Consider the following 15,314-nt stretch of genomic DNA (forward strand, 5'->3'; position numbering starts at 1 on the left):
TTCCTTATCACTGTACATACAGGCGCCTTTCCAAGACTGTGCAAAAAATAGCCTGTGAGAAAAAATGAGCAGAGGCATAAGGCCCATGAATTCCCACACGTACATCACGATGGTGGAGGTGAATAGACATCAAGGCTTTGCGTGTGATTGATGCCACTCATGTGCAGCCATCTTCATCTAGGCAGAGGAGCAAAGTCATTTTGCTGCCATTCATCACGACAAGTGAAAATCACCTCTCGCCTCTGGACAGTAGAGAAAGTAATTCTGCAAAATAAGTACCAATCCAAAGTCTGTGGGCTGGAGTGAAGGAGTGGCAGGGAAACCGTAAAGCTACGCGTGTCCTTGTTCTGATTGGGGCAGATCAAACCACTGCACGATAAGCCTGTTGTTGTTTTTTTATAACAGATTTTACACAACCTAGGGGGCTAGCAGCTGATTATTGAAATGAGAAATAATAATAATAAAAATTAGAATGGTTCTCAATAGAGTTCAAACCTCCGCCAGGTTCAAACAAGTGTAAATGTTTGATTTTGCTTTTAGATCAAGATCCATGAATTATTTTGTGAGAAACTGACCCAATGATGAGGAAAGCGAGGAAAGTCATGAAATAATTCCAGTATCCTCCCCTTAACTCAATCTGCATCAAAGTGTAATGGGCTCTTTCCCGGCCCACGCCACGTCCTTCCAGTTTGGCACAAATCAGTTCAGTGCTTTTTGTTGTTGTCCTGCCGACAAATAAACCAACAAGGGTGAAAACAAAAACCTCTTCAGGGGAAGTAAATATAAAAATGTCATGGCATTCATCTCGATCTCATCCACTACCAAAATAAGTTCATAGGCTGACCTTATGTATTATAAAACGAGGCACGTGTCACAAAAAAAGAATCAAACACATATTTCCCATTAGTATTTTAATTCCAACATCCTTTGTTACCGATCTGATAAAATGCATATTCGCAACACCCAGAATTGTGGGTCCCTCCAGGTGAATTTCCATGTATATGAATAAAGTCGGGGTTAACATTAGCAGTATTATGGCTGATCTACAGTATTGGTACCTCACACTATCAAGGAACTCATAATTGAACATGCAGGGAAATAGAGTCATCTAGAGGCATTGTGACTCTCTTTTTGAATGTATCCTAGGATGGAGGAACAGGACTCGCTAGGACGCATAAGAGAAGATATTTCACACATTACTATACTACCCCCTGCAGGACAGATACTGTAAGGCAACATTACTTGACATGGTCTCTGTAAACAGAGCAGGCACAGCACAGAGAATGCCTAATTTCACTGAACCAAAGTCAAAGTCATCATGGAAAATAACGCCTAGAGGCACAAAACATCTGGGACCACTAACTACATTTTAAAACAAATTAAAATAGATTTCTATTTTTATTCATACAATATTTTCTAGTTTAAAGCGGGTGTCTCTAGGCAGAAGGTTAGTCAGTAGGAGTCCGGGTATTTTCTGTAAAGTGGCTCATAAAACAGAGTAGCATCCTGAGTCATAAAGTCTGACATCCATTCGACTAGATGAAACAGTAACAATAGAGGTGAGTATACTACATGGACACTTGTAGTGTACAACATTTCTTTACAGGCTTCTCCATTCAAACAGTAAGAACTAAGATATCAAGTGGTCATTCACAATTTCACTGGGATCGGTGCCACTGACAGATGGAGCTCCCACACACTGCTCACGCTTGCTTCACAGTTTCCCCCACTAACTCCCTCCTCCACTTAAAAGCACAAGACGGACAAGCTTGGTCCTCTCCCCCCGGGAGATTTAAGAGTGAAAGTAGCGGTGGAATGAATTAAAGGATAATCAGGTAAAAAGTTACTGAAATTTTAACTCGCAAGTGGCAAAAAAAAAAAAGAAATCTGGTGTTAAACTGCAAAATTCCAGGTGTATCACATTTGGTCACCACTGTTGGGAATGATAACTTACATATCAGCTTGATCCGTCATGCAGTAATGGCTTATTGGGGAAATATTATAGATTTGGTAAGAACGGCACTGATGACAAGGCTACACTGTGTTTACAACTTTACAAGTAAATCACACACAATGTCTTGCGCTCATATGAAAACAATCAAGTATTGTAGAGGACTATAAGATTCACATTCCTGGCACTAACTATTTAAACCACAGTCAAAGATTGTTATAACCCTGGTGTGAGCTCTGACGGCTCCGTACACCACTGGTGGACTGGACTTAAAGAACAAAGTGCAGAGATTAAAAAATCACAAAATCTGATCAGCAATCAGTCTCATCATCACGACAGATGAATAGCTGTGGTCTCCCCTGCAGGGACACTGGAAGTCCATCAGAATACTGAGTACTGAGTCATATTAAAACGCAGCAACATTCACTATTTTTATATTAATCTGAATGGCCAACAGCATTTCATATACCAGATTTAGAACATTTTACACTACTTGCACTTGACTTAAGGTCAATTAAAGTACATATCTCGCCCATGATTATATGTACTAAAACGTGCGATCCTGTAAGTTTTTGCCATTATCTACGTCACAGGAAATACAATTATTGTTCTACAATCAAATCAAATATAAGAAAAATTTGAATAAAAGAGAATGTTAGGTCTACTATTCTACTCTCAAAATATTACTCTAGAAAATGAGTAGTAGTTAGAGCCCATCGCCGGGGGGGGGTTCCCCTACTTTCACACTTCCAGTGTCCTCATCTTCTCACACTACGTCTCAGCCATACCAACTGTACCTGTCAACTACATTAACATCTGATGGAGCTCATTTTCTCTAAATGTGGAAGGTCAGTATAAAAGTATCACGCCAGCAGGGGCAATCATTTGTTGTCTCTGTATTCATCCCTTCCAGCAGCTGGCCCTCTCACTTATCAACATCATTTCGCTTCTTGCCGTGAGACGGAGGTAGAGCAGATGGAGGAGCCAAAGCACACGCAGTTTGCTTAGGAGATGATACGAATGCCAAAGTGTTTCTTCAGCTGCTCGAGGAAGACGAACGTGAGCACTGTGTGGGGAATCAAGCGGATCCCAGCTGGGACGAGACCCTGCAACAAACAGAGCATTACATTATTTGTTGTGATTCTCTGCCCTCAGCCTTAAAGCTACTACTAGGCCAAAAAATATGTGCAACAGAAAACTAAATTTTAATTATTTATATTTATATAAAGACTTGATCTTAAGAGTGATTTGAAATTTGACATTTTGGTTTGGAACTGAATTCCAATAAACTTGAAACTAAATGTAATATGAAATTGAATCAATTTGCTCTAGAGCTGTATTTCATCGCTGACAATTCAACTCTCTATAAACTTTCACATTCAGAACTCACAATGGCGACTGTTGACTTTTATTACAGCGAGTAATAGAAACTAAACCATAAGGTCATGAACAAGATTCTGCAGGATTTATTTAACGTTTTCTGGTTGTATTATTTTTTTTCGGTACAGTTGTTTCTCATTTTGTTCTCCATTTCTTGCATGTTTATTTGTATAGTAAAACAAATGTGTTGTCCTGTGGAGAATGGGTTAGGGCAGAAAGAAACGCAAAAGTACCTCTGATTAACAGTTGCTCTAAATAAACATGAGGGTGCTAATGTATTGTATGTCGGGCTATTTTTTACCTTGTAAAATGCTAGTGGACCCAGCTTGGCAGTCACTCGTAAGCAATGTGTCACACCCTGAAGAGAGAGACAGGAGGACGACATATGACAAATGAAGAAGATGGATAAGCAGAAAAACAGAAAGGAATGAAGGAATGAGGTTTAGAGGATAAAATATCATCTCACCGTGTACTCTCCCTTTGAGTTCATCAGTCTCGTCTTTAGCACATCCAGAGGTTGACACAAGAACGTAGCACAGCCTCCCTGCAGAGGAGTCGTTCACACAAGATGATGTTGACAAAAGAGCTTTGTAAACTTTAGACTTACTCAGGTTTCCACTGCGCACAAATAAAACTTGATACTTACAGCAATGAAGCTGGATAGAAAGTGTGTGGGCATGCCATCGCCCATCATCCCTGTTCCCAACACGAGCTGCTTGACCTGGTCATAACATGCCAACTAAATGTGGGGGGTAAAAAAAGATGACAATTTTAATGGTGAAAAGGGAAACCTTAGAATCTTGTGTCGATCACTGATTTTGAAACATCTGTTCTTTGTTTTTTCCCGGCACATTGTGGTCATATGCTGGAATGGCATTTTGTCCTTTCAACAAGGGTTGGCCTTCGAATATTTAAAAGAAAACAAATAAACTCATAAGGGGGAAACACTGCACAAATATCAACCAGTGTCCAATTTTAAAATGCCAGTAAATGGCTCCACCCAGTGGTAGTACAAAAAAAGTAGCAGCCAGAAGTGCACCAACAATTATGTCAGATTTTCTTGTCTTTAAGAAATAATTTTATTGTCCTTACGATAAAAAATTAATTGAGATTAATAATTACAAAATGATAATGACAACAGTTTTGTCAGAACAAGCACCTTATTCACATCGTGTTATGGGGTAATGGAGTTCTATTTTAGGTTTCAATCATCATGTAGGTAAAAGGTCTAGTGATGAGTGTGATGGAACAGAATTAATGCATAGTGCATTATAGATGTTTAAATGGAACAATTTCAAAAAAGTAGCCTATATTCCTGTATAGAAAAATTGATTCAGCATTGATAAATGAATGCAACTTTAATTTGGTTCTATTTCATTCAAATTCAATCATCTATTTAATAACTTATACATGGTGTCAGATTAACATGACCAATAATAGTATTTAGTTGTTTAGGAGAAAATGGATATAAACTCACATTAGCCCATGTAGAATAAGGTACAATACAAACAGACTTGCTCTTCACTGGCCTAATAATTCCTCTACTTTTTTTAAAATTGCAAGCTTTTCGTTTACTTAAGTCGCAAAGTTAATCCCTGCAAAGCCACAAATATCCACACAAGATTCCAGATCATAAATTTACCACTTATCTTTGAGGGACGTGACTTACCTGTCCAACAGTGACCATCGCTCCTCTGCTGGAGGCCATGGTGGCTCCTGAGAAGAGTCTCCTGACACCCTCTGCAGGACAGGACAACAGGTCAGAGATCATTCACACCACATACACACCACAGTGTGGTATTTATAAAGTTACTGTACACGCATTGTATTGCTTAGTATTTACCTTCTCTGAAGACTCTGAAGACCCCATCAATGGCATGTTTGTAGCTACAAGACAAAGCAAAAAAAGCATCAGCGTTGAATTGTGGTAAAAGACTGAGGACATCTACACAAAAGAAAGTTACAGCACTCACTTCCTCCTCAGTTCTGGTGGTAGCTTCATGTCATTCTGCATCCTAGAGGTCAAAAATGTTCAGCTCTTTATGACCATTAAACAAAATAACCATGAACCACTTAATTGCAGGAATTGTACAATTGTACATACACACATACATACATACATATATATATGTCAATGCCAGTTTGAATAATGAATATTCATGAGTCTTACCTGACATTAACCATGTCTGCCGGCGTACCAACAAATCCACCAGTGAAACCTGTTGGCACACAATCGTGCATGATTGATACTGCATGTGTGTGTGTGTGTGTATGCGTGCGTGCGTGCGTGCGTGCATGCGTGCATGCGTGCATGCGTGCGTGCATGCGTGCGTGTGTGTGCATGCGTGGGTGCACCCACCTCCAAAGGCTCCCAGCAAGACCTTCTGGTAGAAGGGCATAGGGCCCTGGCTTGTGCTGCCCATCATGTCCCTCACTGTTTCATAGATAGCAAATCTGGTGAGGGAATAGGACATCTAAGGAGAGGAGTGGACAGGAGAGGGGAAGAGAGGAGAGGAGGAAGGAGTCAGACAGGTGATTCAACCTTTTCTTGTTTCAGCCACTAGGAGGAGCCTCTGGCAACATTATCAATCTAAAAGTTTTGATCTTTAAAAGTGGCCCATAATCAGAATGTACAGGTTAAAACTTGTCTTGCTCTTCGTCATCCAGTGGCTAGGATTACATTTTTCTGTCTCCCCCCCACCCAGTCATATTTGCCCAACCTGCAAAATGTACAGAACTGCTAAATGCACTTAAAAAAAACTTCCTTATTGGTTTATTTACAGTAACCTGCCCTACTTTGTGTGACCCAACATGAAGTCAGTATCACTACACGACATGCTTATTTACACATGAATCTCTTTAAATCCCATTAGAATGAACCAGTTATAGGATGTGTATGCAAAAAAGACTGTTTTAATGAACCCTCTAGATCTCTTAGGTCACCAGGGACTTGCCTGCTAACTGGTCATGGGTTTAAAACAAAAGTTACAATGCTACATGCTGCTGGAACAACTGTGTTAAATCTGCACTAACTCTGGCTGCTTTTAAAACTAAGCTTAAGACTTTTATACGTGCCTTATTGTAAGTAATTGTATTCAGACTTTGATATGCACTGTGACAATCTTTTTTTTAATCTATGCTCTGTTATTTTTAATTATTTTATGTGAAAGACTTCAAGAAGCGGTACACAAATAAAATGACCTTGTCTCGTCAAGCACACTGGTTTATGTCCAAATGTCTCATCCGTTTCATCAGTATTGTTGTCAAGTTTTTTTGCATATTTAATCAGATCTTTTAAATCCTGATTAAACCATGTAAAGCACTTGTTGTGAAAAGGGCTATAGACAGTTTTATTATTATTATTATTATCGTTGTTGTTAATAACAATCAAGGCGCAGACTGTTGACAGACTCCAGAGAGCCACTTCAAACTCATTTCATCAGAAGAGATGGGGTTTCTGTCACAGGGAAACAATAGGAAAGAGACGTATGCACCTGTCGACAAAGGGAAGCAGAGAGGCCACTGTAAAGAGCCAGCACCCCGTCATTCTTCACCACATGGACGGCCATTCCCACCATCCTCATCTTCACCTCCTGCTGTGTCTGCAGGTGTACCTGGAAAGAGAGTCATGTGCTCGGAGTGATCCCATTTTCCCATCAAGAAGATGGAAACTGACACCAATTTGCAAACATAGACAACGCATGATTCTATTGGCATTGACGGGACAATCTTTTACGACTTGTTCCTTCTTGTGGAGTAACTAAAGACACCCTAGTGAAAATATTTAGGCAACAAAGTGCATAACAATAGGAAATAAATCCCCCAACCTTAAGGAGATGCAGGACTAAATCAGTAAAACAAATAATTCTTAACAGTGTGTGTTTGTGTGTGTGTGTGTGTGTGTGTGTGTGTGTGTGTGTGTGTGTGTGTGCGTGCGTGGTGTCCTTGTCAAGGGAGGTCAGCAGCTCAACAACATGGCCATTGTCCTCTGTTCAAATCGGTATCTGAGTCCGAAGGCCACGGAGCACTTCAAAACACGTCTCTCCTGTTATACGTCTTTATTAATCGCAGCTTGATAAAAATCCATTATTAATTGAACCATTTCCTCTGTTTAAAAATACAATCTCTTTAATCACCATGAGATTGACACTAGCAATTCATACACACACTCATTCTGAGGTGGACATGAATGTAACTTTGTGGCAATCCAAAAAAGTTGTTGAAATATATCAGTCTAGACCAAAGTAGTGGACCAACCATAAGACACACACATTCCAATCTAAATAGATGACGTCCTAGCCGAAAATCCACAAAAAAATAGATAACTGGACACAATCTATTTTTCAGCCAGGTTTCACACTGTGAAACATTTACTATTATATCTTCAACAAAAAAAAGGGATATTGACAGAACCGTTTTCTGCTGTGGCCATGTCATGCACCGTTTCCTGAAGGCTCCAGCAAAGGAAACCATAAATGTTGAAAGAAAAAGTCTTGTTGAGCCATCAGCGAGCCAATGTGAATATGCAGAACCCTCTCGCTCTCATACACACACCTTGGTGAAACATTACACCCAGATGGATTGATAAGTGTCTGTCTTTACATGAGGTCTAACAAAACTAGTTTTGCACCTCTGCTGTATCCATTTAAGACAACAATAGATTAGTCTGTCTGAGGGTGTATTAGATGTCTTGGTTAGCACAAAGGAGAAACTCACTCAGTCACAAAAGTCACTATTATGACCAGGTACTTTTTGCTAGGTGATGTGTCTGTTTAGTTGAGTCCTAACCCTACTGAAAACAACTTTAACCGTATATAGGAAATATATAATAATAATAATAATAATAATAATAATAATAATAATATGAACATGGGACGATGTTAGGGAGTACAAGATTTCTGTTTCTTCGTTAGACAGATCAAAAAGTGTTCTAGAGAATGGCGTCCCCAAAACCTCCTTATCCCAGTATGTACATGAAATCAAAATGACAGAATGGCTCCATACGGTATCTAAGACTATGACGCCCAGAGACAGCCTTCGGCAAACCATCCACTGTCCAAGCCTGACACTGAGTCGGAATTTGTAGCCTTATCATTGTCCTGCTGGTTCATTTCAAATCTAATCTACTGGGGTAGCGTCAACACAACAGAAAATGTGTTACAGTCCAACTATTTGTGGGGCCATGGGCCTATCAAATCACTATCCATGGTATATACCAGTGTAACCTCTATGAGGAGATGGCCGGTGCCACTTCTCTTCTGGCAGGGCTGGTTTTCCATGTCTGAGGAGACCCGAGTCTTTACACGAGTCCGTTTACACACACATCAGCTGATTCCACATAAGATGTCGTGAAAAAAGACTTTACTCTTCATGTCCTGGAACCTCTCTCACCAACTGCCCGATGGAGTTTTGCACAGTCAGCTGCATATTCAAGTGTCACTGCAGGCTTTTGTTCTGGTGGAGTAGGAAAATACACAGGTTTTGCACACAAAGGGCTGAACATAGTACTGTTTCAGGTGCTCGCAGCTCCCCAAGCAGCAACAAATTCATCTGAATTACAGTAGGTTTCAGCTTCTTAGCTATTATTATTTGTGTGACATGTCTCTGTCAGGATGAAGTCTCCTGAAAGCTTCTTGTTGGGCACACTAACTCAACCGAAGAGCGTTAACTTTATCCAAGTACATTGGTCCTTGAACTCATCCAGCTGAGATGCGTGTTTTCAGCTGTAATGAGGCGTGAGATTGGTCTTTTTCCATCATTTCAACCGCGTCCCTGCAAACACGGCACGCTGGCAAGTTTTCTTTTGTAGTCCAAAAGAATTAATAATTACCATCATTTGTCAATTTCCCCTGGACATTGTCCTTATTTTTTTCTTTTCTTATATTGACCGCATGAATCTTGTCAGCAACAGCACCTTAACAGTGTGGGTTCATTCATCCCGACTGCCCTGACGGACATTCAGCCAGAAGGCGCCACACTAAAGGACAAGTTACGACTATTTTATCTTCATTCATTGCAGGGGAAAGGAATTGCCGTCAAGAGATAGATGTAAAGAATAGACACCAATCTCCAGAGGAACACTGGTTGACTGGTAGAGTTGGAAAAGAAGCGATGACGGTGAAAACAAAAGTTTCCATTAAGCCACTGTGCAAATAATTACTTGAGTGTATCATTAACTGCTGTGCATGGGTGCAGTGTATGACCGTTTGTCTTTTGTTTCGAGTTCACTTGAAAATATTGTTTGCTGACAGTAATTAAGGACGTCGCGAACACCGAAGCAACTAAATGAGCTCCCCTCTAAATGGAATGCATTCGGTCTTTTGGCACTACAGTTCAATAAGGCATCAGCAGCTAACATGCCGACATGAAGCCCTCCAGAAGACATCGTCACTGAAAAGTGCTGATTACAGACCTCGTCTGCGTAATTACGCAGCACATGACTTCCTGAGGACCGGCTGAGTGTTATCAGTGTCGTGTGCTGCGGCCTGCAAGTAGAGAGGTACAGTACTGGACTGGTTCACTCCTCCATATTAGACGAGAAGGACACACAGACGTTGTATCTGTATCTCTGTGAGGACACTTGCTGTAATAATGCATTGCCCAGTCACTTACTTAAACCTTGACCATCACAACTAGATGCCTACCCCCCAACCTCGGTCTAAGCTGAACCCTAAAACCAAGTGTGAACCTTGACAGACCTTTGAAGAAGAAATACTTTCTCTCACACACACACACACACACACACACACGCACACACACACACACGCACACACCTGTTGTCAGGCGATGACAGGCTGCCAATGGCGAAGAAAACTGTCCCCCAGTTGCTGTGATCCGACAAACACCATATTGTATGTATAGTCCAATAAACCATTAGTAATGCGCACTGGGACATACTGTAATACTCTACGATCAAATTGAAACAGAATTACTCCCTCATAGAAGGAGCAACTTGCAGTTGATCACCTGTGCTCTGCAGTGGATCGGCCCTGTTCATATACAGGCGGGATCATATTCACTGACACACAATGACACCGTATGTATCATACAGCGACATCGAGAGTCGCGATCAAATGACTGCTGCTGTAACTACCGCTGGAAACAGCTGTTGCCGGGGTGTCCAGGCCTGCGCCCCCCCCCCCCCCCCGACACACACCGGCCGTCCACCCCCGCCGGCCTCCTCACCTTGATGAGGTCCAGGGGATGCGTGCAGCAGGCGGCTCCGCAGGACGCCAGCCCCCCGAAGTACCACCGCGACATCCGCCTCTCGGCCATGGTGCCGTTCCCTCCGCCGTCGTCCGACGCAGCAGGCAAGCGGGGACTTCCTCGTGGCCCGGCAGGGCGCGCAGCGGGCAGCGGCTGGCGGTCTACAGCGGCCGGGCGACCTCCTCGTTAATCTTCACGAGTCGACTGCACCGCGGACCGGAGGACTTTGAGCTGCGGTAGCATCGCGCACCCCCGCGCCACATGATGTGCGCGTCCACACGTGAAACGCGTCGATGTGTGTGCGTGCGCGCGCGCTCGTCTGCCGGGTGGGTGAGGCGCAATGGGAGGCAGCGGTAGACACAAGCGAGGAGCGCAGCCAATTGCCACCGTGGACGGCGGAGCCACCTACTCGCCCGCGGGCCCCGAGATACAAAGGTTGACTGCGGGGATCGAGGAAAATCGTGGTGGAGCTCCGCGCGGCGCAAACTCACACACACCACTTTCACCCGTGTCATGCGGGTTTTTAAAGCGACACGCCACCTCCGCGCAGCCGCACAGAGGCAGATGTGTGTCCTGTCTCTTTAAGTGGACGGTGCTCCACATTCTCGAGCGAGCAGAAACCTAACCAATAAAAAGACACGCACGCACACACACACACACACACACAAACACGTTTTGACAAGTGAGAAGTCCCGATTTATACAGGGATGTTACAGGGAGGTGTCTTTAAATGTAGTCTGAAAAAATCGCAAGCAACCGTGGAAATGTTTACATGTATACATATTTCAATTCCCTTTAATATTGTGTATGCTGTACATTATGTCCTACTACAATCCGAAGGTGCCTAAACTTAGATTAGGATGTTTTATGTTTATGTAAGGAGCTGCCATATTGGATAAAGATGTGCCTTGAGAGGGTCACCGCTCCAGTCACAAACATGACATGACCTTTGGTGACCTAGACTTGTTGTCTCGGGAATTGCATGTTTTAAAACACTGGTTCGAGTGAAATGAGATCTTGATTTCATTGTTTACCTATGAAATAATGCATTTTAATGAGCATTTCAGATTACGTGAAAAATAAATGTGTCCTCTCACTGTAGAAAAAAAAGATAAGTTCACTTGCACTTAAATTTCAAAGGCCTTATTCAGCAAAGTGTGACTAACTAAGAGGAATGTTTGGCAGGCTCCAGAGGGGCAGCAGGTCTTTGCATACCCTCCTCCTCCCCTGTGTCCTTAAGGACAAGTGAATCTGTTCTTCGGCGTTGTGCGGAGTTAGTAGGGCAGCATGTTCGCAGACACTGCCAGATATCAGTTCCTTATAGTGGCTAACTTTTGACGCCATGTTGTGCCTTGTAATTATGTGTCTAATTAAAGTTGTTGTATATGTCCCACGGTAAACTCACATCTGACAACTGAGCAAAATGACGGCAGTTCCACTAGTCACATGGCTGTGTACTGGCATGTCTGATAGTTCGCTTTGGCAAAATGATCTTGAAACTACAACCACGGGCAATGATACCTTCGCCTTAGTCACAATTGCAAACATGCTGCAGTGGGACAGCTGTAGAAGTCTAGTTCGTTGATGGGGGTTCGCACCATCTTGTCAACCCTCTGTCTATGTACACGATCAAAGTGGCAGTTGGTGTCTTGGTATGATTTAGCAAGTGACAGTTCTTTTTGTTGGAAAGTGAGCATCAGTTACGTAGTCTCCACTGCCCCCAAGTGTCTGACGTCTGCTGTTACAACATGTTGTGCTTCGGGGCCAGACGGATCCATTTGTTGTCTGTTGAACTACAATTCCAGCTGCCTTGTACCCACAAGTGGCGTTGTATGATGTCATTCCTCTGAGACACAGCCTCAGTACAAAAAAAACAAAAAACAGATTTGTCTGCTTACAAACATATCTGTGGAAGTTGCAGTACAACATGAACCAGATGTGTAGATGAAACTACATCTTGACTCTAGACTAGACAATCAGATTCAAATTGGTGTGACCGTGAAATTGGTTAGAATATCTGTGATGACATTCACTCAAATAAGATCTAATGAGTCTGTGTGATGAAGTGAAGGGAAAAGGGACAATTCGAGTGTCAAGGGCGAATTGGACCATGAGTGATGAACAATTGCACGCAACCATCATGATAATACTGTAACTCATGAGTGACTTTGTTGGTGAAACAGACTCATGTTTTTTTCTATGTGGCCCTTTTCATTTTGCAAATGAATACACAGCAACCGAACTCAGACTAATAGGTTTAAAATCTGTTGTAAATGTCGAAAGTGTGAGGTCATCAGAAAGTGGGGACTTCTCTAGAGTTTCACAGTCGCTGGTCACTGACCCCAGTTACTGGGGATGAAGCCTACATCTGCAGGGAAGATCTACTCTGCACGTGCATACTCATGTGCAATCACAAGAGCTTCTTATCTGTGGTTTAAAAGAAAACCATTTCTAGGGGAAAGCAAATGTATATATTTATTGTGCGTAAGTGATTATACATACACGACATGTCATAGGCAAAAAAGTAAAAGTGTTAAATGCAATGCCACTAAATTGTTGTTAAATGTTTACTATATAATGTCATTAAGTAAACTGTTGGGAAGCAAAAGCTAGATGAAACATAATGTTATTGTTGTTGTTGTTGTTGTTGTAAATTTTATATCTCTAGACTCTGTAATTCTAACCCCTGAGTATAACCCAGTGATATGTGATAATACTTCTATAAAATGGTATCTGGTATATGGTTATGGTATCAAAACAGCCACAAACAAAAAACTACATAAAAAAGAATCAATACATGTTAACATAAATAAAGAAGTAAATGAGAAAGAAAAACAATAACGCACGAAGAGTAAAGTTGCCTGGAAACCCCTAACATTGTGCATAAAGAATAAATGAACAAGCGTCATTCTGACTGCCCACTCATTTTCAGTGAAAACATCAGCATACACAGAAGTACTATGTACACTGGCCTTCTGTACACAGAAGCCCCCCCCCCCCCACACACACACACACACAAACAGAAGCTGAGGCAGGGTGGAATTTGAGAAATGTAAGCCACACACAAGCAATTATTCAAACATCAAAAATCCTCCCACACGGCCACAGAGACTTGACATTAATGTATATTCCCTTACAAACCCATTGTTATGTAGTTTGTCATGTGAAAAGTGTAATGAGATACACTTATAGCTTCAAGAAACAAACTCAGCTGCATCAGAGAACAGATACAAAGCAGAATGCAGGCTGAAAATCCTCTTATAAATTGTTGTTGTTGCAGTTTGATGGGTCTGATGAGGTTGTGACCGCTGAGTTTGTTTCTCACATGTCCTATAAAATCATCTCACACAAAAGATTTTTCCTGTTGCTTCACCTCTCCTGCCGGCCCTGTCTGTGGGTTGTCTTTGGTTGCTCCTCCAAAAACAGGCAGCACTCTTCCTCCTGGTGGAGAAGAGCCAACATGCAGCAGGGAGCCCCCCACCACGAGCAGGAGACAGGCCCCCCAGCCCAGGTACAGCGCCGGCCCCAGCTCTCTCTTAAAGGGCGCTGCAACATTTGGATCATAGAAGTCCCTGATGATCGCATAGGCTGTCCAGCAGATGGGTATCAGGTAGGCAAGGCCAGCCACAAGGAAGAGCACCCCTGCTATCCCAGCCAGCCGAGCCTTGGAGGCCTGCGTACCGTACCGAGTACACTTGGCCCCTGCCACCCCTAGTATGAGGGCCAGAAGGCAGAGGAGCAGGGAGAGGACCGTGAGGCCCCGGGCGGCCTGGGCAGACATGGGCAGGGCCAGGGTGGAGTCGTGGGTCTTGCACTGGATCTGGCCTGTAGTCTGAGACAGGCAGTTCATCCACAGTCCCTCCCACAACACCTGGGCAATGACGAGCTCGCCGCCTACGAAGGCAGACACACGCCACAATGGAGCCGCGCACACCAACGCACCGCACACCCAACCCAGCACAGCCAAAATCAATCCCATTAGCTGGAGACCTGTTGATGCCATGATCAGTGACGACACCTAAAAACACAACAGAAATGCGCAAACAAAATCCTGAGTCCAGAGGTTTTTACTGCCTTTAGTCGTCTCAGGGGGTTGCTGAGAGTTGAGTGCTCAGAAAAATGAACATCATCCCACCGTATATTCTCAATCATTCAGTGAGATGTTCAGGGACTGTGAGTTGTTTGGATTCCCTTCTTCTCCTCAGTATCCTTTCCTGTTAAACACCTAAACATGTTAAGAGGACATTGTTTCAAGCAAATGTACTTGGCATAAGGAGATTTTAAATGCTTCAATTCAGGAATAAAATAAGTAAAGTACATCTTAGCTTATAGTTACAATCATAAATATAAAGTGGTAAACATATATTTGTCCAGTATAAAAGTAGCTGTAAAAGTCAAAATATGAACACTAAACCTGGTTCAGCTGGACCCATTTTTATGCAATTTACCACCAAATTCCTCATTTCTAGCAAAACTCTACAAAACTTACTTCTCAGCCAGATGTTGACTGATGGAGTGGCAATGATCCTCTGTGTGTTGTCTTCGTGGTATAGCCGTGTAATGCGACTGGTTGGTGTCTGTATTATGACTGGCCAGCTTGTCTCTCTGGATCTCGCACGCAGGGGTGTGGGAGGACAGCAGCATGTAATACTGCATACTAAATACATACACACGCACACACACACACACACACACACACACACACACACACACACACACACTGCTACTCATGCAAAAAATGACAACACAAGGACACTTTGTTTCAGACACTGTTGAT

At 42.6% G+C, this 15,314-nt stretch overlaps 2 protein-coding genes across 4 annotated transcripts; both read right to left on the bottom strand.

The window, feature by feature from the left end:
* Window positions 1-896: 896 nt before the first annotated feature.
* On the bottom strand, window positions 897-11,055 carry slc25a10b (solute carrier family 25 member 10b). The gene is made up of 11 exons (XM_035637530.2): window positions 10,517-11,055; window positions 6,826-6,945; window positions 5,691-5,805; window positions 5,502-5,550; window positions 5,305-5,346; window positions 5,175-5,218; window positions 5,001-5,071; window positions 3,978-4,070; window positions 3,798-3,875; window positions 3,633-3,689; window positions 897-3,057 (listed from the first exon to the last, which is right to left on the bottom strand). The coding sequence occupies exons 1-11, from the start codon at window positions 10,604-10,606 to the stop codon at window positions 2,956-2,958; spliced, it is 861 nt and encodes a 286-aa protein (XP_035493423.1). The 5' UTR covers window positions 10,607-11,055; the 3' UTR covers window positions 897-2,955.
* A 1,773-nt stretch (window positions 11,056-12,828) lies between these two features.
* LOC118313118 (claudin-9-like) lies at window positions 12,829-15,209 on the bottom strand. Of its 3 annotated transcripts, none has more exons than XM_035638387.2 (3): window positions 15,027-15,209; window positions 14,673-14,751; window positions 12,829-14,555 (listed from the first exon to the last, which is right to left on the bottom strand). In XM_035638387.2, exon 3 carries the CDS (start codon window positions 14,538-14,540, stop codon window positions 13,881-13,883), a length of 660 nt encoding a protein of 219 aa, XP_035494280.1. In that variant the 5' UTR covers window positions 14,541-14,555; window positions 14,673-14,751; window positions 15,027-15,209; the 3' UTR covers window positions 12,829-13,880. The 3 variants fall into 3 exon arrangements, with proteins under 3 accessions (XP_035494280.1, XP_035494279.1, XP_035494278.1); XM_035638386.2 differs by having other exon boundaries at window positions 14,673-14,762; XM_035638385.2 differs by having other exon boundaries at window positions 12,829-14,751.
* Window positions 15,210-15,314: the final 105 nt, after the last annotated feature.

This window comes from Scophthalmus maximus, chromosome 8 (assembly GCF_022379125.1).
Source record: "Scophthalmus maximus strain ysfricsl-2021 chromosome 8, ASM2237912v1, whole genome shotgun sequence".
NCBI classification, from domain to species: domain Eukaryota; kingdom Metazoa; phylum Chordata; class Actinopteri; order Pleuronectiformes; family Scophthalmidae; genus Scophthalmus; species Scophthalmus maximus.

Excerpts from the sequence above, each read along its gene's own strand:
- LOC118313118 (XM_035638387.2), bottom strand. The coding sequence starts at position 14,540 with ATGGCATCAACAGGTCTCCAGCTAATGGGATTGATTTTGGCTGTGCTG.
- slc25a10b (XM_035637530.2), bottom strand. The coding sequence starts at position 10,606 with ATGGCCGAGAGGCGGATGTCGCGGTGGTACTTCGGGGGGCTGGCGTCC. Across the intron at positions 6,946-10,516 it reads ATCCCCTGGACCTCATCAAG|GTACACCTGCAGACACAGCA; the intron begins GTGAGGAGGCCG and ends CTCTCTTTCCAG. Across the intron at positions 5,551-5,690 it reads CTTGCTGGGAGCCTTTGGAG|GTTTCACTGGTGGATTTGTT; the intron begins GTGGGTGCACCC and ends GTGTGCCAACAG.